Consider the following 27,627-nt stretch of genomic DNA (forward strand, 5'->3'; position numbering starts at 1 on the left):
TAGGACAACCAATCCACACGGGAGCCACCTGATCAGAAGACCTACAGATTCTTGTGGGTGTCCACTTACTCTATGTCTGGAAAACCTCTTAACTAAGAATAAAAGGAGATCCAAAAGCAACCGAGTGCCTTCGTTTTGAAACGAGGTTAACTCTGTAGTAAAGGCTGAGCTATTTCTAAGTTTTGTACTCGCAAGGCCGAGATTTGGCTACGGGTTAAATGTTTAACGAACATGATAAGAAAACCAAAGACAAGAACGCTACCCAGAAAAACACCAATGAAATAGGCATAGGATTCTTCCTGACTTGTACCTTGAGGATTTTGGGGGGCTTCGCTCACAAGTAGATCTTTCACATTGTCAAGGGAGCCATTGTTGGGCAAGGGCTCGATACCCAACAGGTAGCACAACAAGGGATACAAGTCCGTGGAGTCCATAGTTTGCTTACTAATGTTCTTTCTAAAGGCAGGGCCGTGGGCCAAGAAGATCGGGTGCATGTCTGGTAGGGTGTTGTCATATCCGTGGTTGCCCACTAGAAAAAGAAAAAAAGTTCGCAATTACTGTCACCATTCATAAGTACCTACGTGTCAAGAGAATAACTGACTGTATCAAGAATAGCCACGTAGCTGGAGTCAATTAAGGAGGAGGAGGAAGAGGAGTTGGTTTTTATATGCCAACTTTCTCTACCACTTAAGGAAGAATCAAACCAGCTTACAATCACCTTCCCTCCCCACAACAGACACCCTGTGAGGTAGGTGGGGCTTAGAGAGCTCTAAGAGAGCTGTGACTAGCCCAAGGTCACCCAGCTGGCTCCATGTGGAGGAGTGGAGAAACCAACCCGGTTCACCAGATTAGCCTCCGCCGCTCATGTGGAGGAGTGGGGAATCAAACCCGGTTCTCCAGATCAGAGTCCACCGCTCCAAACCACCACTCTTGACCACTACACCTCACTGGCTCTCATGCAGGGTTTGATGGGTAAACCTGGACTGATTAAGACAATTCACATGTCATAATAAGGGGAAGTGAAGTGATGTGGAAATTTTACTTATTTGCTTTCACAGACACACAACCCCCTGCCCCCAAATCACTAGCCAGTAGTTTAATCTACAGAAACAAATCATTTAGCTGGACTCTAAAATGAGAGAAACCATTTAGAAATGTTCTTTGATTTATGAGCAGCGCAAACCTTCCTCGGCAGCTAAAGAAGATTGTCCAGGAGGAAATTTGTGTGTTGCATTATTAGCACACCAGATGTGAGAGTGCTGAACTTCTCCATACCTACTAACATGACACACCTAACACCAACACCCAGATCTCACAACTGGACTCCCATGCTCTGAGTTCACTTCTTGATACTAACTCAGAGAGTAAATTCTGGTATCTTATTACAAGAGAGGAAGGTAGAACAAAATTAGCACCGCTATTTGGGCTAACAGCAGAAACAGCTCTAAAGCAATTTCCTTGTTTTTGAACCGTGTACATTCTATTGCTCCATATATTTAATCAATAACTTTATGCAAATGGAGAACTACTTATGTTGTATGTTTCAACATGAAGAGTATTTTGAAAACAACTCTGTAGTTAGTTTATTCTTAACATCCTTGTTAGAGTTCCTTCCCCTGTGTACAGCCCAACACATACTTCCTTTCCTTTGTGGTACAGGTGGCGGAGATCGTCGCTTACCCAATGCTGACTAGCAAGGGGAAATTTCAATTTTTCTCCCAAATATTCAGACGTAACACTGGATCACGCTGGCTCTTGTTAGTTCAGCATTATTTTCAACAAAATAGTTCTAGGTCTATATGGAATGAAACAGTTGCGGGTTTTTTTTTCTGCCTTCAAGTCACAGCTGATTTATGGCGACCCCGTAGACTTTTCGAGGCAAAAGACCTTCAGAGGTGGTTTGCCATTGCCTGCCTTTGCATCACACCCCTGGTTTTCCTTGGAGGTCTCCCATTCAAGTACTAGCCAGGGTCAGGGCTGAGAGAGTGTGACTGGCCCAAGGTCACCCAGCAAGCTTCTGTGGTGCTAGTGGGGATTTGAACCTGGGTATACTTACATTCTCATCAACCAAAAGGGAGACTGCAGCCTAGAAATCAGAAGGAGGCTGAGACTGGGAAGGGCAGCCATGAAGGAGCCAGAAAATATTCTGAAGTGTAAGGATGTGTCACTGGCCACTAAGATTAAGTTAATTAATGCCATCATATTCCCTATTACTATGTATGGGTGTGAAAGCTGGACATTGAAGAAAGCTGATAGGAAGGAAGTAGATTCCTTTGAAATGTGGTCTTGGAGGAGAATGTTACAAATACCGTGGACTGCCCCAAAAACGAAATCAGTGGGTTATAGATCAAATCAAGCCTGAACTGACCCTAGAAGCTAAAATGACTCAACTGAGGCTATCGTATTTTGGTCACATTATAAGAAGACAAGAGTCACTGGAAAAGACAATCATGATAGGAAAAGTTGAGGGCAGAAAGAAAAGAGGAAGACCCAAAAAGAGATGGATTGACTCAATAAAGGAAGCCACATCCTTCAGTTTGCAAGATCTGAGCAAGGCTGTCAAAGATAGGACATTTTGGAGGACATTGATTCATAGGGTCGTCATGAGTTGGAAGCGACTTGACGGCACTTAATACACAACACATACTTACATTCAAAGCGGTCTGATTTGTTCTGGAAGATTTCCCATCCTTCATCAGCCACTGCTAAGATTGGCTGAATTCTACTGCTGTGTCTGTAATGCAGCCTGCTTGGAATCTCCTCCTTCTTATAGACAGTCATATGGGGATGAGCTTTGACCAGAGAGTTGTATACGTCATCAAGTTTGCCTTCAGATAAATTAAAAAGGGTTGAATTAATTACCAAATCCTGATTTAAAAAATTCTCCCTCTTCATGCTACAGATCTTTGAAAAAGAAGTTAGCAGTTTAAAAATATGTACATTTAACGTATGTTTCGATTCAACACTTCTGCAAACAGAGCAAGTTCAAGGAGGCCGTGTTAACCACCCGCTCCTCTGCAGCTCCTTGTGTGTGCTGTCAAGTCGCAGCTGACTTATGGCATTCCCTTGGGGTTTTCAAGACAAGAGACACTCAGAGGTTTGCTATTGCCTGCCTCTGTGAAGGCGGAGAGAGTTCTGAGAGAACTGTGACGGGCCCAAGGTCACCCAGCAGGCTTCATGTGGAGGAGGAAGAGAAGAGTAGTTGTTTTTTATATGCCGACTTTCTTTACCACTTAAGGGAGAATGAATCGGGCTTACAATCTCCATCCCTTCCCCTCCCCACAACAGACACCCTGTGAGGTAGGTGGGGCTGAAAGAATGTGACTAGCCCAAGGTCCCCAAGCTGGCTTCATGTGGAGAAGAAGAAGAGGAGTTGGTTTTTATATGCTGACTTTCTCTACCACTTAAAGGTAAAGGTCCCCTGTGCAAGCACCGGGTCATTCCTGACCCATGGGGTGACGTCACATCCTGACGTTTACTAGGCAGACTTTGTTTACGGGGTGGTTTGCCAGTGCCTTCCCCAGTCATCTTCCCTTTACCCCCAGCAAGCTGGGTACTCATTTTAACAACCTCGGAAGGATGGAAGGCTGAGTCAACCTTGAGCCGGCTACCTGAAAGCAACTTCCGTTGGGATTGAACTCAGGTCATGAGTAGAGCTTTTGACTGCAGTACTGCAGCTTACCACTCTGCGCCACGGGGGTCAAATGGGCTTACAATCTCCTTCCCTTCCCCTCCCCACAACAAACACCCTGTGAGGTAGGTGGGGCTGAGGGAGCTCTAACAGAGCCCAAGGTCACCCAGCTGGCTTCATGTGTATGAGCGGGGAAACAAATCCAGTTCACCAGATTAGCCACCTCTCATGTGTAGGAGTGGGGAATCGAACCTGGTCTCAATCAGACTCCACTGCTCCAAACCACTACACCACGCTGGCTCCTGCAGCTCCTTGGACCCATCAAAAAGTCACTGTTTGGGGACATAGGCCCTCCAATACAGTATGCTATTCCATACAGGAGAAGGGGCTGAAGCCCCCCTCCACTCACACAAGAGAGACCAGGGCACTAACTGCATCGCTTCAGTACAGCTTCATAGCCGAAGTAATACACTGGAAGTCTTTGCTTAGAACCAGGTTTATGATGCTTACAAGTCAGGTATGTGGGTTTGACAATACGTCATTTCCTGTTCAGGAAGGAACCGCGGACTCTTTGTCCTCTCTGTATGTTGCCTGATTGTCTGCAGTCACTTGCAGATATTCAGAGGCAGTGGGAGTGAGGACCCTGACTTTAAAGAGGATTGCAGCCACGCACTGCACTGTTACGCTGCCAAGTCAAAGGCTATAAGGGCGGGCATTTCATGGCATGACTACGTACCACAAATTGGGCCTGAACTTAACAGACCCACATAATGCCTTATATGTAATCTGTGCACAGGCCCTTTGTGCAGCTCTCGAAAGCCAATACAGCTCACCTCCAGCCCATTTCCTGCTAGCGCATGAACAGTGCGCATGGGAGGACAGGCACATGGACGGGAACGCTCTGATTATGATCCCAGCCTACAAGGCATCCTTCTGCATCATGTTACACACTTTTAACATCTGATCAAAAGTGAGAGTTAGTCACAAACTTTTCAGGTGGTAGGAGAGCTATGTTCAACATATACAGTATATTAGTAGCAGCCCATCTCACAACTGATGCAAACTGGGGCTGTTTCAATATTTTGGTTCTTTGTTATGACCCCACGACAAATATGATCACAAGCACCAAGATTCAGCTAGATCAGGGGCTCTCTCAGTGGTAGGTCCAGTCGTCTGAATAGCCTACCACAGTGGGTTCAGAGCGCACCTTTACTGCCTTCATTCACAAAGGCCTGCACGACATCTTTTTTAATCTTTTATTTTAAGTCTATGCATTTGTTTTAATTTTTTATTGTACCCTGATGAGTAATGGCAGCTTTTGTGTTCTTTCACCTTGTTGCTATACTGCTATCTGGCTTGAATCCAAAGAAAGCAGGATATAAATGTTTTAAATAAGCAACCTCACTGAAGGATACCCAGCACACATGAACCGCCCTTGGTTCTTTCTAGTTAAGTGCAGTTTACTGAAAAACAAGCAAAGTATAAAAAAGAATCTCGTCTTCTAATCCTGAACAAGATGGCAGACCCTCTAATCCCCATTAAACATAAATGGATGTAGATGCTAAATTCTCCCTTCTAACAATTCAAATGCATTATTTCCTACCTTCTACTGGTAAAATAGCTACATCGGGTGAATGGTCGATCATTGTATACAAGTCTCTGCCCACGTACTGGTCAAGCTCTATGATCCGGTCTGTTGAGGACTGTGCCATTCCATGGTCGCTTGTGACAACGACATTCAAAGTGTCCCACAGTTTTGCTCTCTTCAGCTCCTGCACCAGGTAGCTCAGCAGATTATCGATCTCAGTGATGACGGACTTCATACGAGGGTTATCTGGACCTAAACGGTGTCCCATCTCGTCTGGCTCCTCCCAGTACAGCAGTCCGAAATTGATGGGCTCTTCAGACATAAACCACTCAATCAGCTTGGCGACACGCTCTTCAAATGAAACGGACTCGTTGTAAAGCATGTAGCGTGTGGGAAAGACGCCGTGGATCTTGACGTCGGTCCCTGGCCACATCGCGGCTCCGCTTCTATGCCCTTGCATTTGGTTAGTGATCCAGACGGGATAAGCATCTTCCCAAAATTTTGAATTGTAGATGGTCATGTGGTTCATGGAGAAAGTTTCATTCAGAATCGGATCGTACATCTCGTTGGCAACTATACCGTGGCTCTCTGCATAGAGACCCGTCACCATGGTGTAGTGGTTAGGATATGTCTTGGTAATGAACACATTAGTGATCTGTTCGACATGTACGCCATTCTTTATGACATCGTGGAAATTGGGTGTTGGGAATTTGTAGATATAATCCCACCTAAAGCCATCAAACGATACAAGTAATACCCTTTGCGGTTTTGGCAAGAAACACAGAGTCCTTGGGAAAATCAGCGAATAGATTGCCAGGAATCTGCAAAAGCCATTCAAAATCATCCCTGCAGGCAGTTTTGATCCAACCACTAGGTGAGCATCTGCAAAGTAAAAAGGCACAAAAGTTTGCAAGGATCAGCAAACAAAACAATCTGTTTACATATGTACCCTGCCTTTCTCCCCAAAGGGAACCCGAAGTGGCTCACATTGCTCTCTTCTCTTTTTTATCCTCACAACACCCCTATGAGGAAGGTTAAGCTGTGAGTGTGAAATACTGATGATAATGATTCAGAAACAAGTTCATTTTACAGATGTGATTACAAAACTCGGGATTAGGAAGAGTGAGACTGCCAGTAGCATGCAGCTTGGCTTGCTTGCCAGGGTAACTTGCAGGAACTGTTCTGCAAATATCTTACTCCACGCCATACGTTCTGGGGCCTGTGGCAAGAACATCGCCCTTCCACATTCCTATGCAATGCAGACTTTAGAGCACCATAGTAAGGTGCCTAAAAACTACTAACTGCAGAGCATCACTGCAGGTCATGCAAAACCTGCAGGACTCACGATTATTCAAGTAAGCCAGTTGAACTAGAAGCAACAAACAAGCAAAATTACCAGTGACCCAAGTGATATGGTCTTCATGCCTGCTACAAGGAAAGCTGAACATCTTAGGGCCAATGAATCAATGCACATAATTTCCCACCGTATTTAAATAAAAGGAATCAGAGACAGACATGGCAAAACCCATTTACCAATCCCTCCCATGGAAGATTTTATTGAAATACATTCCCCACACCACTCAATATTCCTTCCGGGTGATGACAAACCCATTCGCAGAACCTTTTCTCAGCGGGGCTCACCGCGCTCTGAAGTGGCAATTCCAAGGGGATTTCTAAGCTAGGGCCAGAACATGTTTCAAACCTGAGGACATTAAGATGTTATGATTCCGGTTCTCCTATTCAGGCTGTGCACCAGCCAGAGACGGGCTGTGGATCATACCTTTCACAGCAGAAAAGGAATTTTCACAGCAGCCAAACATTATGACTGATTCTGGATAGAATAACAGCCACAGTAGCTCCCCCTTCACATGAACACATGAATCTGCCTTGTACTGAATAAGACCCTTGGTCCATCAAAGCCAGTATTGTCTACTCAGACCGGCAGTGGCTCTCCAGAGTCTCAGGCTGAGGTCTTTCCCATCACCTACTTGCCCAGTCCCTTTAACTGAAGATGCCGGGGATTGAACCTGGGACCTTCTGCATGCCAAGCAGATGCTCTACCCCTGAGCCACACCTCCTCCCCAAATCTGTACACTAAGACTGAGCTTTTCAAGACAGGGTAACTGACTCCTTGGAACAGTCAGGCTGACCAGCTCAGGAATGAGATGCAAGGAATGCTCCTGGCTCGCAAGTGTTGTTTTCCTGCAGCATTTGACTTAGAAGAAGAAGAGTTGCTTTTTATATGCCGACTTTCTCTACCACTTAAGGAAGAATCAAACCAGCTTACAATCACCTTCCCTTCCCCTCACCCCAACAGACACCCTGTGAGGTAGGTGGGGCTGAGAGTGTGTGACTAGCCCAAGGTCACCCAGCTGGCTTCATGTGGAGGAGTGGGGAAAGGAATCCAGTTCACCAGATTAGCCTCCGCCGCTCATGGGGAGGAGTGGGGAATCAAACCCGGTTCTCCAGATCAGAGTCCACCGCTCCAAACCACCGCTCTTAACCACACCACCACGTTGGCTCTGACTCTACTTAGGATTTTCCTATGAACCAAAGGGCTGAGACCTGCAGGGAAGGTGGAATTTTACAGGCCAGAAATGAACTTCTCTACCAGGCTGACAGAGGTGTTTCTACACATCAGGAGTCCACAAGGACATGTCTAACACACACACACAGTACAGCCAGAGAAAGGGGTTCATCTCCCTTGAATATCATTGGCTTAATGACTGCACCCTGCGCTGGATAGCCCAGGCCAGCCTGATCTCATCAGACCTCAGAAGCTAAGCAGGGTTGGCCCAGGTCAGTTTTTGGATGGGAGACCACTCAGGAATACCAGGGTCATGATCGAGAGGCAGGCAACAGTAAAACCACCTTTGAACATCTCTTGCCTTGAAAAGCCTACATGCTCACCCTAAGTCAGCTGTGACTTGATACCAAAAACAAATGACTACACAGGATAGGGTGATGGCTGCCAACTGGGAAGGCTTTAAGAAGGGAGTGGGCAAGTTCATGGAGGAGAGGGCTATCCACAGCTACTAGTAAAATTGGAGGAGAGTGTTACGGATACCGTGGACGGCCAAAAAAACAAATCAGTGGGTTACAGATCAAATCAAGCCTGAACTGACCCTAGAAGCTAAAATGATTAAACTGAGGCTAATGTATTTTGGTCACATTATGAGGACTCACTGGAAAAGCCGGTCATGCTAGGAAAAGTTGAGGGCAGCAGGAAAAGAGGAAGACCCAACAAGACATGGATTGACTCAATAAAGGAAGCCCCAGCCCTCAATTTGCAAGACCTGAGCCAGGCTGTCAAAGATAGGACATTTTGGAGGACTTTGATCCATAGGGTCGCCATGAGTCGGAAGCGACTTGACGGCACTTCTCACACACACAGCGAAATCGGATGCTGGTCATGAGGCACACCTATCCTCTTTTCTCTTTTTTCCCCCTCCCTCTCCCATAATACTAGAACATGATGTCATCTGCTAAAGCTGGAGGGTGACAGATTCAAGACAGATAAAAGGAAGTGTTTTTTCACACAACGCATAGTTAAATGGTGGAACTCCCTGCCCCAGGATGTGGTGATGGCTGCCAGGTTGGAGGGCTTTAAGAGGGGAGTGGACACGTTCATGGAGGAGAGGGGTATCCATGGCTGTTAGTTAGAATGGATATTATTCATGCTGCATACCTATTCTCTCTAGTATCAGAGGAGCACGCCTATTGCATTAGGTGCTGTGGGACACCTAATAATAATGCTGCTGCAGCTGTCTTGTCTGTGGGCCTCCTGGAGGCCCCTGGTTGGCCCCTGTGGGAAACAGACTGCTGGGCTTGGTGGGCCTTGGCCTGACCCAGCAGGGCCTTTCATACGTCCCTGACCCCTTTTGCAAGGCAAAAGCCAAGCCGCACCGTTGCCCTCCCCTCTCTTCGGGGCTCCCCCTCCCGCTCTGAGACCCTTCCCCTCCGCCCCCGCCTCACCTGAGCACGAGAGCGCGCCCCTCTCTCCAGTCCGCACCTGCCTCCGCGACGCGCCAATGCCAAGCGACGGACGGCCGGAGTCCCGCCTCCCCGCCACCAGCGGCCCAATCGCGATGGGGCCACGCCCCTGAGCGGTCCCGAACGGCCGCTGGCTGTGGTCGCAGCCTTCGCAGGAGGCTTTTCAGCTCCGGACGGCGCCTGCGCGGTCCGAATGCGGCGGAGGGGGCGGGGGAGCCGCTCTGAGGCTCGTCGCACCAACAATTGAGAGAGAGAGAGAGAGAGAGAGAGAGGGAGATGCATCACGTGACGGAGCCCAGCTGTCAAAAATGGGGGGAGGAGAGCAAAGATGAAGGGGAAGAGAGAATCAAAACCACAGGGTGTTTTTTTTAAAGGGCCAGAGTCCAGTAGCACCTGAAAGACTAGCAAAAATATTTTCTGGCAGGGTGTGAGCTTTCGGGAGCCACAGCTCACTTCTTCAGATACAGCTTAGAATGTGAATCCATCTGTCTTTTAGTATAGCATATAAGTATAGTATATAAGGACTCTCCTATACTTAAAGACAGGTGTAGAAAAGGGCAAGAGTCCAGTAGCACCTTAAAGACTAACAAAAATATTTTCTGGCAGGGCGTGAGCTTTCGTGAGCCACAGCTCACTTCTTCAGATACAGCTTAGAGTGTGAATCCATCTGTCTTTTAGTATAGTATATAAGTATAGTATATAAGGACTCTCCTATACTTAAAGACAGGTGTAGAAAAGGGCAAGAGTCCAGTAGCACCTTAAAGACTAACAAAAATATTTTCTGGCAGGGCGTGAGCTTTCGTGAGCCACAGCTCACTTCTTCAGATACAGCTTAGAATGTGAATCCATCTGTCTTTTAGTATAGCATATAAGTATAGTATATAAGTACTCTCCTATACTTAAAGACAGAAAAGGGCAAGAGTCCAGTAGCACCTTAAAGACTAACTAACATATTTTCTGGCAGGGCATGAGCTTACAACCTTACAATGATGTAGGTCATCTTGAAAAAGGACAAGGGGACTTGTTTTGAAAAGTGAAAATACACTACCATTTTCCAGTGCAAGCCTACCGTATTGATTTTAGTGGGTTTAGACTGTTTTAACTTTGTGAAGACTGCACTGCATCACATGTGACTTTTTTCTTTCATCAGTTTATATTGCCAGTTGGGTGTAGTGGGGAAGCCAGGAGCTCCTGTCCCATGTACATATAGCAGGTTAGACCTCTGCATAGTGCATGCTAGTAGTATCTGTACTTAGAAATCCATCTTGCATTGAAGAGCTTCAAGCCATGGTCTGCGCCTCTGGAACTCCTATGAGATCTGATCAGTTCCTGGCAGATGTTACTGCCTCCCCCCTCAGCTGTGACTCATCCCCTCATGCCTCACCCCTCAGAGGCTACCTGAGAGCCAGCGTGGTGTAGTGGTTAAGAACTGTGGTTTGGAGCAGTGGACTCTGATCTGGAGAACCAGGTTTGATTCCCATTCCTCCACATGAGCCGCAGACCCTAATCTGGTGGACTGGATTTGTTTCCCCACTCCTACACGTGCATCCAGCTGGGTGACCTTGGGCTATTTACACTCTCTCAGCCCCACCTACTTCACAGGGTGTCTGTTGTGGGGAGGGGATTGTAAGCCACTTTAATTCTTCCTTAAGTGGTAGAGAAGTCGGCTTTTAAAAACCAACTCTTTTTCTTCTACCTCCCAGCTGATTGTCAGGCAGTGGGCTTTTAAAGGGCCGTGACAAAAGGATATCTCCATTAGTCTATCATAGCAAAATCCCGTGGCACCTTAAAAGACTAACAACATACATTTCAAGATGAGCTTTTGTATGTCACAGTCTTATGCCTCGCCAAAGCTCATATTGAAATTAACGTTGTTTGTCTTTAAGGTGCCACTGGACTTCTGTTTGTTTTTGTTAAAGGGCCAGTTGGAGCCAGTAAGCAGGCCTGCAGGCATTGCCCTAAAGGTGCTCCCTGTTTTGCTGACGTGGTGAGTGGATGCCAAGGGTGGCCCCTGGTTCCCCCTGAATCTGGGAGCCCTTGTGTCTCCAATGTGGTTAAATATTACTGTACATATATGCACATCATTATATTTATGGCAAATGGCCTTTAATGTTATTTTCTCTGCTTTTCCTAACCTTGAATATATATGAAGCTGCCTTATACTGAATCAGACCAGCGGTCCACCAGAGTATTGTCTACTTAGATTGGCAGCGGCTCTCCAGGGTCTCTGGCACATCGCCTACTGCCTGGTTCTTTTTAATTGGAGATACTAGGGACTGAACCTGTGACCTTCTGTATGCCAAGCAGAGGCTCTTCCACTGAGCCACATCCTTTCCCCTCATTAAAGTTCACTGATCATTTTTAGGTAGAGGGAATACAATAACTTTGCAGCAATTATTGATTTAATGATCCTTTGTGCCTTTAGCAGGCAGTTTCACAGCTTACTACCTGATCTCCAATAAGTTACAGTATGAACTGTGCAAGCTTTTTGAGATCAGCAGAACTCTTCATCAGGCTGGATGTCACAACATTTAAAAAGGTCTGATCTTGCATGCATCCGAAGAGATGCAAGCATGCAAGAGTCTGCTTTTCACCCATCTATCTTTTAATATGTGGTAAAATCCAGCCTGATGAAGAGTTCTGCTGAGCTCAAAAGCTTGCACAATGTTTTGTGTCTGTTTGGTTGGCCCTAATAAAAGGTATAACATAGGATTTGATTCTTGTTTTTGGAGAGCAACGGCTGGCCAGAAGTGGCAGCAATCTGTGTCAGTAATTGGGTACGGTAGAAGATAGCGGATGGCAACGACAAAAAAGGCATTCATGCCCTGAGAGTTATGGTGATAAACCCTGTAGAATTCCAAGTCAGACATCAGTTGCAAAGGCGTTAAAGTTCAAGTGAAAAAGGGAATGAAGTATAGACAAGAACATCAGTTTCCACCGAATTTTAATATTTTAGATTTCCAATGAAATATAGAACGAACGTGGATATTTGTACAAAAGATATGGTTAAAAATAGTATTGATCTGTAATATGTACAGGTACGTCACATCTCTGTCATCAGTTATGATACCTGAATGAGAAGAACGTGATATTAGAGCATGGAACATAAACATGCATAAAAGGCTTGAGCGAGACTAACCACAGACAGACAACCTTGTCAAAATTCAAGGATTAGGAATTTAAAAAAAAAATCAAAAGTGACATTCCTTTAGGACATTCTAGAACACGAAGCACACTCGCCTCTAAAATATATTCTAGTCATATACTTTGTTTTTGTTGTTAAATATATTAACAAACAGGAACACAACTTCAAGGAATTTACAGAGATGCAATTGCTTCCCAGTTAACCCATTTTAAAAATCTATTACTTTCAACAGCTGAGTAAAACTGGCTTTAAAATATACCAACAGAAGGGGTGTGTGTGTCATTTTTTAACCCATCCAACTTATGTCTGTTACGGGAAGTCTTTGCGAAGTGCAAAGATGGAACATTGTGCACAAATAAGTTGCAGTTTATAATGGCGCATGAGATTTCCAACCCACATGCAAGCACCCTGCACATAAAATGCACCACCAAGAGAATCTGCGAGAACTTGCCTGTGCAATTTTAACAGTGCTACATCCCACAACTCACAAGCCTACACACTCAGATGGATGTGAAGAAATGTTTTTTAAAAAAGGGACAGGCAAACCTCCTTTGCATTAAATCTTCCACCCTCTTGCCCCGCCCATTTCCCACCTATCTACCTCTCAGGCCCACCATGTTTACATGGGCACTTGAACGAGGTTCCATCTGGAATCAAACTCTAAGAGCCTTGTCTTCCTTGGGTGACTTGTTTGTTATTCTGTTTCAATGTTAAAAGAAATACTAAGAAAATACAGCCCCGTGGCACAGAGTGGTAAGCTGCAGTACTGCAGTCAAAAGCTCTGCTCATGACTTGAGTTCGATCCCGACGGAAGTCGGTTTCAGGAAGCCGGCTCAAGGTGGACTCAGCCTTCCATCCTTCCGAGGTCGGTAAAATGAGTACCCAGCTTGCTGGGGGTAAAGGGGAGACGACTGGGGAAGGCACTGGCAAACCACCCCGTAAACAAAGTCTGACTAGTAAACGTCAGGATGTGACGTCACCCCATGGGTCAGTAATGACCCAGTGCTTGCACAGGGGACTGCCTTTACCTTTAAGAAAATCTATTCAGAGCATGTCGAACACTTAATAGCACTATATAGTAATATAACACAGTGTTCTGGCAGATTAAAAACAACCTCAGTATTGTTTCTTGTTATCTTCTGTTGCAGCTACAGCAGCTGGGGGCCGCTACACAGTACCTGCAGTGACAGCTAATGTCATGTATTGAATAATATACAAATACAGAAGTTCCTGGTTCAAGTCTCAGCTCAGTCACGGATTCACTAACTGGGCTCAGCCTCAACTCCCCCATCTGCAATACGGAATAATAATACTGGCCTACCTTACAGGCTTGGAGTAAGGATTTATAGGAAGTGCTTTGAATTCTCTGAAGTACTAGGTAAATGCGAAGGATCACTCGTCTTCACTGGTCGCATCTCACCCAGACTCTCCAATCACCAAGAAAACTCTCAGCAGTGATACTCTTACTTTCCTGGGCATGGGATCCATCTTAAGCAGTATCACCCGGCGTGGAAAAGGGGATCCATATATCATGTTTGTCACCTTGTTTTTGCTGCCGTTGTCTATGTCCCTTTTGGGCCTTATACAATAAACCTTATACAATAAACACCATGCTTACATGCTTAATGCCACGTCTGTCTTCTGACTGTTGCAGTTTCAGCCTTCATTTTAGTTCACCTGTCCTATAATTACTATTGGGGTCAATGCAGACGCTTATCTTTCTCTGTGGCCCACATTCCAGTCTTATACAGCTCAAGTATCTTTTCTCGCCTCTGCAGGATGAAGTTCAAACTTCGCTAAACATGAAAATAGCTCTGTCCATGCCCCTTTCCATAGTCACTGAAAGTTCCTCATTTTGCTCATCTCTCTACACCAACGAGGTGTAGTGGTTAAGAGCGGTGGTTTGGAGCAGTGGACTCTGATCTGGAGAACTGGGTTTTATTTCCCACTCCTCCACATGAGCGGCGGAGGCTAATCTGGTGAACTGGGTTGGTTTCATCTTTGTTATTCATATGGAACACATGAGCTTGGACCAATTTGCAACTGGCCATTTGTTTTCGGTCTCTCTTCAGCTCAAGCCAGTGGTCTACACATGGAAGCCACATAACATTACCCAGGGATAATGGAATATAACGATATAAGACATTCACAGGACCAGTTCTTAGTCCATTGGGAAGTTGCAGCGAGATTAAATTTGACTCACCAGACTTGAGCTGCAATATCCCAAATTCTTTAAATGTCATTTCAAAAGCCACAAAAAGTTAAAAGCAAGCTGAACACACGGCACGGAATCTTTATGTTTTTTTAAAAAAAAGAACTCTTGAGATATACAAATGCAAAAGCAGAACCACTGGTCCATACTTCTATAAAACATTAGTAACACTAAGGTTCCCCCCCCCCCTTAAGGTGTACTGAAACCTTATGGAAACCTGGCTTCAAAGCTAGCTCCTGGAGTTGGGATACACTACTATAATGGTCACCAGTTGGTCACCACTGTCTACTAACAAATGTCCTTCATGCAAGAAGGGGGAAAGAGTTGGTAGAATGGGTAACATCACCCCAGATGTTAGGGGAGCGTCATTTTAGAAAGTTAAAAATTCCCTGCAAACAGAAAATCAGCAAGAGAAGAGATGCGACATTTCGCCGTCATGCTAGTTTTCTGTCTGCGGGGTGGTTTTTCTTCTGGAGCAGAAGATTACCAAGCTAAGATCCCCACTGGATGTGACAATGGGAGATCCATAAATGCTGCCTATTCCAAGTTCTAACTGCAGTGGTGCGGGGCCCTTATTCAAATTATGTGCCATTTTTATTGTATACATTATAATGGAACAGTCTGCTTCCCCCTTTTGATATCTGCGTACACGGGTTGAATCTCCTAGGATGGTGTCCCTGCTCAGTTCTGTTTGTTAGTTAGAACTGCATGGCCTTCCTTGTTCTGAAACCAATTGCTCCCAGCCCTGTATCCCCTTGCTCAAAAAAAAAAAAAAAAAGATGCGAACCTACGAACAGGAACTGGAGTGACTACCCTGTTCTTAATTTGCAAGCAAAATGGAGCATCGTATTAGTAGGAGAGACTTTAACGTAAAAGGGGGGAGGCCTCAACCCCCAACCAAGAAGAGCTGGAGCAAACTGTACTGTTACATTCAAGTAGAGTCAGGTGTTCATCAAATGCTGGATGATTATTCTCTCACGAAACCAACTGCCTCTCATCTCAACAGCAATTGAAATGGAATGCATGTGTTTAGACAGCAGCAATGCTCTAACAAATTAGTTGTAAAAGTTTCATAGGAAATGTTTGAAATATCCATACTTATGCAGGTTTTGTAATGTCACTGCCCCCCCCCTTAAATAATGGGGACTGTACTTCTGAGTGGGGTCTGAATTTAAAAAGGGGGGGAAGAAACCCAACCTTAAAAAACCGAAAGCTGGGTACCCAAGGTTGGGTGGAGAAGGTAAAATTATATAATAGAAAAATAAGGCACTTAAATCGGGTTGAAAACATTAGAAATGATACAAGGCACATTGGCAACTCATAACACATGAAGCTGCCTTTAATGAATCAGACCCTTGGTCCATCAAAGTCAGTACTGTCTTCTCAGAACGGCAGCAGCTCTCCAGGGTCTCAGGCAGAGATCTTTCACATCACCTACTTGCCTAGTCCCTTTAACTGGAGATGCTGGGGATTGAACCTGGGACCTTCTGCATGCCAAGCAGATGCTCTACCAGTGAGCCACAGACCCTCCCCTCATAAGGTTGATAGACTTAAACCACCTACTTTACTAGGTTGATACTTGCATGCACACTTTGTAAGAGAGACCAATACAGCCCAGTGAACAGGTATTCTACCTAAAGGGATTTCTAATTTGAATTTTATTATACATCCTATTATCTATCTATATATGGTCATACTTTTGTATGTTACTTGGGTGTGCATTATAGGTGTTTTTTATTTGACCACTGATGAAGGCCAGAAGGCCAAAATGAGTATAGTTAGTGTGGTTTAAGTCTATCAGCCTTATGAGTCGTCAGTGTGCCTTGTTTTATCATTTTTAATGTTTTTAACCTGCTTCAAGTGCCATAAAATAAAAATATTTTTCTATTATATAATTTTACCTTCTCCACCCAATCTTGGGTAACCAGCTTCTGAGATGTGTGCCAGGGAGCGCTAAGAGAATTTTCAGTATCCTCTTTAACCTCTACGTGAAGCCTTTAGGAGACATCACTTGTAGTTCGGAACGGGATATCATTGATATGCGGACAGAACCCAGCTTTACATCTCTCTATCCAAACCCCCAGGAGATGTGGTAGAGGTCTTGAGCTGCAGCCTGCCCGCTGTGGTCAAATGGCCAAAAGCAAATAAAATGAAACCAAAACCAGACAAGACAGAAGTGATTCTGGTCGGGAAGGCAGAGACCTCGAAGGGCATTGTGCTTCCTGCTTTCAATGGCGTTCAGCTGACTCTTGCGGATCCTCGGGGTTATACTGGAACCACCATTGCTGCTGGAGAAGTAATTTAATGCAGCTGCAGAAACAGGCTTTCTTCCAACTCAGACTAGCCTGCAAGACACAGCTGATCTGGCCACCTGGATCCACTCTACAGTAACATCAAGACTAGATTACTGTAATGGACTCTACATAGGCCTCCCCTTGGAGACCCCACTTGGTGCAGAACACCGTGCACATGAACACATAAAGCTGCCTTATACTGAATCAGACCCTTGGTCCATCAAAGTCAGTGTTGTCTACTCAGACCGGCAGCGGCTCCCCAGGGTCTCTGGCAGAGGTCTTTCACATCACCTACTTGCCTAGTCCCTTTAACTGGAGATGATGGGGATTGAACCTGGGACCTTCTGCATGCCAAGTAGATGCTCTACCATTGAGCCAAAGGTGATGTCAAAGAACTCTGCCTGAGACCTTGGAGAGCTGCTGCCAGTCTGAGTAGATAATACTTTGACAGAACAAGAGTCTTTTTTGGACTAGGGCAACTTCATGCATGCACCAGAGGGGAAAGCACTGGAGTTAGTGGAACACAGGATCCAACCTACTGCCTCATATGAAGTGTGGCTAAGCAGGGATCTTGAACTCAATGGGAGTTGGGGATCCAGAAGGAGGAGGCAGGCCTCAGGGGACAGCTCAACACATCTGTGCGTCTCCATGGCATCACTGCTGCCATCTACTACAAAGTGAGCTCTGAAAAGCAAGCTCACCTAGTTACATTGTGGAACTCCCTGCCCCAGGATGTGGTGATGGCTGCCAACTTGGAAGGCTTTAAGAGGGGAGTGGACATATTCATGGAGGAGAGGGGTATTTATGGCTACTAGTCAAAATGGAAACTAGTCATGATGCATACCTATTCTCTCTAGGATCAGAGGAGCATGCCGAATATATTAGCTGGGAATATATGCTGGGAAACCCAGGCAGGATAATTCTGCTTCAGTAGTCTTGTTTGTGGGCTTCCTGGAGGCACCCGGTTGGCCACTGTGTGAACAGACTACTGGACTTGATGGACCTTGGTCTGATCCAGCATGGCCTTTCTTAAGTTCTTATGAAAGACTCAGCCTAACCAACCCCTCTTCCCACCCCTGCCTGATCTCAAACACATCGACCAGTGTGCATGGCGGTATGGTTACAAAGAACATTTTCCTAACCCTTTAGCTAAGTTAGACTTCACAGCAGCGGAAGAGAACACTCCACGAAGCTCAAATAAGCCACGACTCCCCAGACCAGGGCTTGCCCTTTCACAGAGAAACAAAGCCAACGAAAAAACAAACGGGACAAAGGCGGACGAAAGAAGAGACGCTCTTGAGGGAGATAATTAGTTAGACACCGGAGGAGGCAGGCCTGGACGTCGAGTCTGAATAATTTTTGGCTTTGGCAAATTCTTTGGGTCTTCCTCCGAGTCGCTGTCACAGATCTGCACCACGACGCTTGGAGTGGACTCTGTGCCCGCGTGTAACTCATATTTCTCACCTGCAAGGAAAGAAAAGCGTTTAGAAGACAAGTTGCTGTTTTCATGTCTGGTAAAGAGACCTCCTCTATTATGAAGCACGGTGGCATTTTATGAAGCCTGTGGGCATTTTTAGTATTCTGACACAACACAGTGAGCACCGCCACAAAATGGCCACTGCAGAAGGTGGAACCAGCCACAAAATGGCCACCACAGAAGGTGGAACCAGCCACAAAATTGCTGCCACAGCTTACCTTCAGCCACACACTGAAGATCCTTTTGCTGTGGTGGTCACTGCTGCCAAAGCAATGTTTTTAAAAATCTGCACAGCCAATCAAATCTCCAATAGCCAATCAGAAGACTTGCTGGGCAAAAGCCCCACCCACCACTAAAAACACTTGGCAGGCACCAAAAAAGATCTCAGCAGGCACCATGGCACCTGCGGGCACTACTTTAGGGACTCCTGGGCTCGACATTTGAAGTACATGGGCCATGGATCAGCTATCCTGATTTCCATGGCCGGGGAGTGAGGGCGGGATACAAATCGAAACAATAAACAAACAAACAAATAAATAAAATGCAGCATTCCCAATCCTATATATTGGTGAAATTTCCATGAGTATATTTTAGGGACATTCGGGCCACATCCACACAATTGTGGTCCTGCGTGCTATCGATGCATTCCAGGAATGATTCACAACTGGATTGGGGAAAAATACCTGCTACAATGCAATATCCAGCGATGTGAGGATGCAAACTCGGTGCACTGGTACACTTTATTCAAAGAGACACAGGCCTACCCAGGTCCCTGGTGGTGAAGCCTGGCCCGTCCAGGGGAGTAGAAGTTGTGTTACCACTGCAATACTACTCCCCCCAAGGGCACTTTGCTACATAGAAGGGTATTGACAGGCACTCATGTGAGAGAAAGAAAATGGGGATAGGAATGCGAGGACACTGCTGAGCTGGAGGCTAAATCTGGCTGGTTACTCCTGATGTCTGGTGAAAGAACAGATTTTGTCCTTACCTGCTCTTAACTATTGAATCATAGAATCATAGAGTTGGAAGGGACCACCAGGGTCACCTAGTCCAACCCCCTGTACAATTCAGGAAATTCACAACTGGTTCCCCCCACACCCCCAGTGACCCCTACTCCTTGCCCAGAAGGTGACCAAGATGCCCTCCCTCTCATAACCTACCTAAGGTCATAGAATCAGCATTGCTGACAGATGGCCATCTAATCTCTTCTTAAAAACCTCCAGGGAAGTAGAGCTTATCACCTCCCAGGGAAGCCTGTTCCACTGAGGAACCGCTCTAACTGTTAGAAAATTCTTCCTAATGTCTACATGGGAATTCTTTTGATTTAATTTCAACCCGTTGGTTCTGGTCTGACCTTCTGGGGCAACAGAAAACAACTCGGCACCATCCTCTATATGACAGCCCTTCAAGTACTTGAAAACGGTTATCATATCACCTCTCAGTCTTCTTGTCAAGATCAGCGTTGCCTACTCAGACCGGCAGCAGCTCTCCAGGGTCTCAGGCAGAGGTCTTTCCCATCATGCTACTGCCTGACCCTTTTAACTGGAGATGGCTGGAATTGAACCTGGGACCTTCTTACAAGGAAAGCAACGGCTCTTCCACTGAGCCACAACCCCAAATAAATAATGCATGTATCCACAACAGAACAAAGAATCAAGGCTGCCCTTCGTACACTGCGCGTGGTTTTCTATACAGAGATCAAGCTTTCCAACAAAATCTACGCATCCGCCTTTATCCTAGAAGAAATATTCTACCACCGTGGCTATAATGCAAGAGGACAATTTCTATTTTGAGGACTCTTCTCTGATCCAGAAGCAGTAAGGCAGCAAATGGCTGGCCGACAGGCTAAAACGTAAAGGGAGAAATTACAGCCTGGCCGAATTGAACGGAGAAATTATAAGGTTCTGCTTTCCTGATTTTCCCTGCAGGCTTCGGTTAATTTCACAGCTATGGGCTGACGTCAGTGCTGTCAAACAGCTCCCAGGTCCACGCTGGTCACTGTCATCTGCATACAGCTCTGCTTCACGACAGACACAGAGAGAGAGAGATGCAGACAGAGTCTTTTCCATCCATCACAGATGGATATAGAGGAGGGTGCCGAGTTGTTTTCTGTTGCCCCAGAAGGTCGGACCAGAACCAACAGGTTGAAATTCAATCAAAAGAGTTTCCGTCTAGACATTAGGAAGAATTTTCTAACAGTTAGAGCAGTTCCTTAGTGGAACAGGCTTCCTTGGGAGGTGGTAAGTGATCCTTCCCTGAAGGATTTTAAGCAGTGGCTAGATGGCCATCTGTCAGCAATGCTGATTCTATGACCTTAGGCAGATCATGAGAGGGAGGGCATCTTGGCTATCTTCTGGGCATGGGGTCACTGGGTGTATGTGGGGGAGGCAGTTGTGAATTTCCTGCATTGTGCAGGGGGTTCGACTAGATAACCCTGGTTGTCCCTTCCAACTCTATGATTCTATTCTATGATTCTATCCTCATTGTCAAGGGACACCTGCTTGTAATAGTACTGAGAGGATCTGCTTTCCACTTGGAAAATGGAACATTATAGGCAGGTGTCCAGGTGAGTAAGGCTCCGACTGATCCGATCTTGCCAGTTCTAGAAGCTAAGCTGGCTTGGTCCTGGTTAGTACTTTGATGGGAAACCACCAAGGAAGTCCAAAGTATCTTGCCTTGAAAACCCTATGGGGTAAAAATCAATGACTTAAAAAAAATTAAAAATCAGATTTTTTAATTTAAATTGCATTTTTAAAAATTTAAATCAGATTTTAAAAAAATAGAACGCTTTTTGAGGGAAAATATATCTAAAGATAATTTTCTATTTAAGATACATTAATGTCCAAAGGTTATTCATCGTGAAATAAGGATTCGTTTTTAATTATGTAGCATGAGGCTTTATATTCATGCAATGTTTACATTTTTGGTAAATGAATTCCATTAATTCCATTAAATGTCATGCTCTTCCAGAAGTTTCTGTAAGATTAATTTGGGCAATTTTTCTATCTAGAACATATTATCATAGATGCTTGGTTTTGCAGTTCTCAAAACTATGAATTTATGTCTGCAGAGATAACATACCTTCACAGTAAAAATGTTATAAAATAAACATAGAGAGTTGAGAAAAAGACTTTAATCCCATTGTTTCTTTGCAAATCTAAGCACACAGAATCAACTCCTTACATCTTCAGTGCTAAGTTTTGAGAAGTTCAATTAATAGAAGATTATTTGGTGAGTGGCATAGATCTGCACAAGAAGCTAAGTGTGAGGAGGGAGGGGCAAGTAGTAAAAATGAAAGTGAACCCTTTAGAGCAGAATACTCCACAAGTCTTTATGTGGAAAACGATGATTTAAATCTAGTCTTACTGACTAGTAATTTAAATTGATTAGACTTAAATCAAATCCACCCTGGTTGCCATAAATCAGCTGCGACATGAGGGCTTGGGTTGCCAACCTCCAGGTAGTAGCTGGACATCTCCCGCTAGCCAGTGTGTTGTAGTGCTAAAGAGCGGTGGTTTGGAGCGGTGGAGTCTGATTTGGTGAACAGGGTTTGATTCCCCACTCCTCCACATGAGCAGTGGAGGCTAATCTGGTGAACCGGGTTTTTCCCCCCACTCCTATACGTAGAACCAGCTGGGTGACCTTGGGCAAGTCACATTCTCTTAGCCCCACCCACCTCACAGGGTGTCTGTTGTGGGGAGGGAAGGTGATTGTAAACCGGTTTGAGTCTCCCTTAAGAGGTAGAGAAAGTCAGCATATAAAAACCAACTCTTCTTCTTATTATTATTATTATTACAACTGATCGCCAGCTGATAGAGGTCAGTTCCCCTGGAGAAAATGGCCACTTTGCAATTGGACTCCATGACACTGAAGTCCTTCACCTCCCCAATACCCACCCTCCTCAGGCTCCACCCCAAAAATCTCCAGGTATTTCCCAACCTGGAGCTGGCAACTCTAATGAGGGCATATTCCATCACTAATTTTCAAACGGCAGCCCTGGAAGTAGTCCTGTTCATCAGGAACCAGTTTCGGGAGGAAGCATGGCCTGCCCGGCTAATGTTCCATGTACATTCAGAGACATAAAATGTGAAAAACAGCCAGTGCTGAGCAGATTACATTCACAATTTTTAATGGCTCGCAGCCATAAAACAGGCTGACGTTTTACAAAGAACACAACACTCCTCCATTTATTTTTTTAAGAACCTGGAAATTGTGCGACAGCTATTGCGCTGCAGTCCCGTATTCATTTATGAGGCAGTGTGACGGGCTTTCAAGGACAATCCCCTCTCCTCTGAGGAAGCACTGTTTCCCCGGGCCTGAAAAATTAGCAAGCAAAGCACAGCAGCGGTATTTTTGCTGCCTGGTCACGGCTGTGAATTGCGATCGAGCGTTAATGGGCCTCGGAGCGATTTGCTCTACTAATGGACTTTCCTCTTCGCGGAGACTGTTACCAACAACCTAGGTCAGTTTGTTCTGTAGGGCTGTAAAGCTGGACCTGGAGCAGGCGGGGGGTGGGGGAGAGAGGAAAAGATCCTTTGCAACTAGGGTTGCCAGGTCCCTCCTTGCCACCAGCGGGAGATTTTGGGGGCAGAGCCTGAAAAGGGCGGGATTTGGGGAGGGACTTCAATGCCATAGAGTCCAATTGCCAAAGCAGCCATTTTGGGGTCACTGGGGATGTGGGGGGAGGTAGTTGTTAATTTCCTGCATTGGGCAGGGGGTTGGACTAGATGACCCTGGTGGTCCCTTCCAACTCTATGATTCTATGATTCTATCGGCTGGAGATCAGTTGTAATAGCAGGAAATCTCCAGCTACTACCTGGAGGTCGGCAACCCTATTTGCAACCCTGATCATGGGAACACGCTGTAGCACCCATAACCCAACATGAATTCTGAAAGGGTGGGACCACGGCAGGCTCCGTAGGGCATGAAGAATCCCGAGGTGCCATTTCAGATTCAGGGACAGAGCAAAGAAATTTCAGAGGTTCAAAGCCCTGTGCTTGCTTATTCAAGATAAAAAGTGTGACCCCTTTCTATAACTTTTGGAAAATTCCAGAGCCAATAAGGTTGCAATTTGCCTTTTAATAACACAATAAGTGGAGATTGAAAGGCTCCAAAGGAGCATTCACACATGATCTGGAATAAGGGTGGGGGAGGAGAGAATAGTGATTGTAAACCAGTTTGATTCTTCCTTAAGTGGTAGAGAAAGTCGGCATATAAAAACCAACTCTTCTTCCTACACATGAAGCCAGCTGGGTGACCTCGGGCTGGTCACACTCTCTCAGCTCCACCTACCTTACAGGGTGACTGGTGTGGGGAGGAGAAGGGGAAAGGATTGTAAACCAGTTTGAGTCTTCCTTAAGTGGTAGAGAGTGTTGGCACATAAAAAAACCAACAACTCCTCCCCTGCAGCTGAGTCCCCCACCCCCCACCCCCCGCCACTTATACCATCTTAGAGGTGATTACATCTAATTGCCTAACTGCAAGCGGTTATTTTTGATTCTAGCGCCATCGGGGGCATTACTGCCCTATTACTGAAATGGTTCGGGCTATTTTGAAAGTGCATTTTAAATTGTATTTTAATATTTTATCGTTTTTAGTGTAATTCTGTTTGTGAGCCGCCCCAAGCCCGGCCTTCAGGATGGGGAGGGAGGGGCAAAAGTGCAGCACAATAAATAAATAAATAAAAAAAACCAAGCCTTTACCACTACAGGAGGGGCATTTCAAAGGAGGAGGTAGAGGAGCTGTGGCTCGGTAGTAGAGCATCTGCTTGGCATGCAGAAGGTCCCAGGTTCAATCCCCGGCATCTCCAGTTAAAGGGACCAGGCAAGTAGGTGATGTGAAAGACCTCCGCCTGAGACCCTGGAGAGCAGCTGCCGGTCTGAGTAGGCAATACTGACCTTGATGGACCAGGGGTCTGATTCAGTACAAGGCGGCTTCCTGTGTGAGGCATTGGGAATTGCAGCATTTCTGTCCTTGTTTCGGAAATAGAATGCTAAGGGTTAGCAGGCTTGCATCTTACAACTGCAGCTCATTTTAAAACTGTCATCTGCACTTAACTAAAATTGATCTCACCAATGCGTGCTAAAAATAGCACAGGGGGAGAGGGGAGGGGGGAGGGAGGGGGAGGGAAAACTCCTCCCAACAATGACTTGTCCTATCTCTGCCCGCAGGCTCTTCGAAGGAGAGAGCAGGCGACCTTTGCGAAATGCTGCCCCAGTGTGCAGAATTATGAGCCGCGTTTCACATTCCAGCGGCTCTGAAGCAGGAATTGATTTATTATCCAGATAACTGGTCTAAATGTTTCCTCCTGTAATGCCTCTACAATGCTGTGTGTGTGTGTTGAGTTAGTGCTGATGTTCCTTTATGCGGCACACGTAGCAACATAAAATGTAGGTTTTCGGAACAAGCAGGGGAATTGTATGAGTGGGGAAATCCATTGGAGGAGGAGGAGAAGAAGGAGAAGAGTTGGTTTTTATATGCTGACTTTCTCTACCACTTTAAGGGAGACTCAAACGGGCTTACAATCACCTTCCCCTCCCCACAAGACACCCTATGAGGTAGGTGGGGCTGAGAGAGCTGTGATTAGCCCAAGGTCACCCAGCTGGCTTTGTGTGTAGCCAGTTCACCAGATTAGCCTCCGCATCTCATGTGGAGGAGTGGGGAATCAAACCCGGTTCTCCAGATCAGAGTCCACCGTCCCAAACCACGGCTCTTAACCACTACATCACATTCATTAGCTGCCTTTCTCAAGCAACTCAAGGCAGCTTACAACATAGACAAAACACATAAAATATATTAAAAACATAAAAAGCAAAATTTTGAATGATAACTCAGGACTGCTAGTAGACTACCACTTTTGTCAGCTGTTGGTGAGTATATGAGAGAGGGCCAAATGTAGCCCTAAATAAAACCGTCTTCAATTGCCTCCTAAAGGTCAAAAGTGAGGGGACCAGGCGCACCTCCCTGGGAAGGCTGCCACTGAAAAGGCCCTCTCTCATGTACCCACCAACAGCTGACAAGTTTGTCCCAGAATGATTCCCCACGATTCATACTAAATGCCTGAAGGGAAGAATTGGGGGGGGGGGGGCCTTACTGCACAGACTTAGAACAAAGCCGAACAAATTTTTAAAGGCACACTTTTAAAAGCCACAAGCAGTCATGTTACCTCACCTGGTCCCAGTTTCGAAACGGCGCAAAGAAGGTCGTAGTTGATAACAGGCGTCGCGTCACTAACCGGCTGCCAGCCGATGGGAGGTGAGGCGGGAGGAGAGATGAGAAACTGCTTTGCTGGCTGTGGGGGAGCCAAATGTCTCTTGTCCCCGTCAGTCTCAGAGGTCTGGACCTTTTAAATGAATGAGAAAACCGACTTAGAAATCTTGCTTCAACTGGGAGAAGACCAAAAGGGCAAAGGCAGAGAATGTTATCTATATATCTAATAGCGATTGTGTGCCCCCCCCCGCCCCCATCTGCGGATACCTAAATCCTCAGATCAGGACCATATCGATGCTCGATAGACTTTTCTGTAAACTTGGGAGTACTCCCCAAGTTTGCAGAAGAATCTGAAAAGTAAAAAAAAAATACATTGGGGATTTAAATTCCCCCCATATTAAATTCCTCCCAAATACCAGTTGAGCTGGCAGCCACTGCAGGGATCGACTTCAGGCCCAGATACCATTGTGGAGGTCACCGGGAGCCACTCCAGGCCCAGCTGTGGATGCCATAAGAATCTCTGTTTCTGGCCACGATGGCAGCAGATGCCGGGAGAGGTTCTGGCCACAGCTGCAGTGGCGGAGTACTCTGGGAGACACACCAGGCCCGGCTGCCACAGCAGAGCACTCTGGGACCCATTTGGGCCTGGCCACCGTGGAAAAGAATGCTGGGAGCTGCTCTGGGCTCATAGCATCTCTTGGGTGCCATTGCTATTGCCACTGGGCTTAAGGTGGGTGGTGAGGCCTGGAGCCATGATGGGTAGGCTTGCCAGGCCCCGCAGCTCCACCGGCGGGAGCTTTGCGGGGCTGTGGCAGACGTGCGCAGTGTGCGCGCGCCTGGCACGGCACGCACATGCACCCTGCGGGACGCACCTTTGTCACTTCCGGGTCTACCCAGAAGCAACGTAGATGCTCTAGCAATCCTGGCTGAAACTCTATGGTTTCCACAGGGTTTCAGCCGAGGTCGCCAGAGAGTCCACGTCGCTTCTGGGTAAAACCGGAAGTGACGCGCACGGAGCGTGTGCGCTGTGCCCGCCGGCCCTCAGCTGGCCGGCGGGCAACCCAGTCGATTGGCAGGATTTTACCTGCCACCACCTGGCACCTGGCAACCCTAACGATGGGTGGGAGAGATGGGATTCTCCTTCCACAAATTCTGGTTACCTACGGTCATAGAATCATAGAGTTGGAAGGGACCACCAGGGTCATCTAGTCCAACCCCCTGCACAATGCAGGACATTCTGAACTACCTCCCCCCCACACACCCAGTGACCCATACGTCATGCCCAGAAGATGGCCAAGGTGCCCTCCCTCTCATGATCTAAGGTAATAGAATGAGCACTGCTGACAGATGGCCATCTAGCCTCTTCTTAAAAACCTCCAGGGAAGGTCTTCTTTTAAGTGTAAGGATGTGCCACTGGCAACCAAGATTAACTTAACTCATGCCATCGTATTCCCTATTATTATGTATGGGTGGGAAAGCTAGACAATGAAGAAAGCTGATAGGAAGAAAATAGATTCCTTTGAAATGTGGTGTTGGAGGGAGAGGGTTACGGATACCGTGAACTGCTGGAAAAACAAACAAATCAGTGGGTTCTAGATCAAATCAAGCCTGAACTGACCCTAGAAGCTAAAATGACTAAACTGAGGCTATCGTATTTTGGTCACATTATGAGAAGACAGGAGTCACTGGAAAAGACAGTCATGCTAGGAAAAGTTGAGGGCAGCAGGAAAAGAGGAAGACCCAACAAGACATGGATTGACTCAATAAAGGAAGCCACAGCCCTCAATTTGCAAGATCTGAGCAAGGCTGTCAAAGACAGGACATTTTGGAGGACTTTTGAATCATAGGGTCGCCTTGAGTTGGAAGCGACTTGATCGCAGTTAACACACACACATGGTCTTCTCAGTTTCACCTCAGTGCGAACAGTATTCTGACCATTTCCCCCAATTACAGAAGTATTGTTATTTCTTACAGTAGAATTGTTTGAATAGAATTCTTCTCGCAACATTCATCTACTGAAAGTTTACAAATGCCAGTGAGGAAAGAGTCTCATACTAAATAAAAAAACAACAGAGTAA

General features: G+C 46.0%; 2 protein-coding genes across 3 annotated transcripts in view; both read right to left on the bottom strand.

Annotated features, from left to right (window-relative positions):
* Positions 1–146: 146 nt before the first annotated feature.
* ENPP5 (ectonucleotide pyrophosphatase/phosphodiesterase family member 5) lies at positions 147–6,063 on the bottom strand. Its single transcript, XM_056856924.1, has 3 exons — positions 5,235–6,063; positions 2,652–2,828; positions 147–529 (listed from the first exon to the last, which is right to left on the bottom strand). Exons 1-3 carry the CDS (start codon positions 6,061–6,063, stop codon positions 147–149), a joined length of 1,389 nt encoding a protein of 462 aa, XP_056712902.1.
* Positions 6,064–18,172: 12,109 nt separating this feature from the next.
* The window catches only part of RCAN2 (regulator of calcineurin 2), a 53,907-nt gene continuing 44,452 nt past the window's right edge, over positions 18,173–27,627 (bottom strand). For both annotated transcript variants that reach the window (XM_056856925.1, XM_056856926.1), the window contains exons 3-4: positions 25,511–25,682; positions 18,173–18,327 (exon numbers count right to left, since the gene is read on the bottom strand). In XM_056856925.1, coding sequence (XP_056712903.1) covers positions 18,173–18,327; positions 25,511–25,682 — 327 coding nt within the window. The remainder of the gene's footprint in view (positions 18,328–25,510; positions 25,683–27,627) is intronic.

This window comes from Euleptes europaea, chromosome 10, assembly GCF_029931775.1.
Source record: "Euleptes europaea isolate rEulEur1 chromosome 10, rEulEur1.hap1, whole genome shotgun sequence".
Classification (NCBI taxonomy): domain Eukaryota; kingdom Metazoa; phylum Chordata; class Lepidosauria; order Squamata; family Sphaerodactylidae; genus Euleptes; species Euleptes europaea.

Bases quoted from the DNA above. Each gene is read 5' to 3' on its own strand.
- ENPP5 (XM_056856924.1), bottom strand. From the start codon at position 6,063: ATGATTTTGAATGGCTTTTGCAGATTCCTGGCAATCTATTCGCTGATT. The intron at 2,829-5,234 runs GTAGGAAATAAT...ATTTATCTGAAG, and splicing joins AGCTATTTTACCAGTAGAAG to GCAAACTTGATGACGTATAC. The intron at 530-2,651 runs GTAAGTATGTGT...TTCTTTTTCTAG, and splicing joins CAAATCAGACCGCTTTGAAT to TGGGCAACCACGGATATGAC.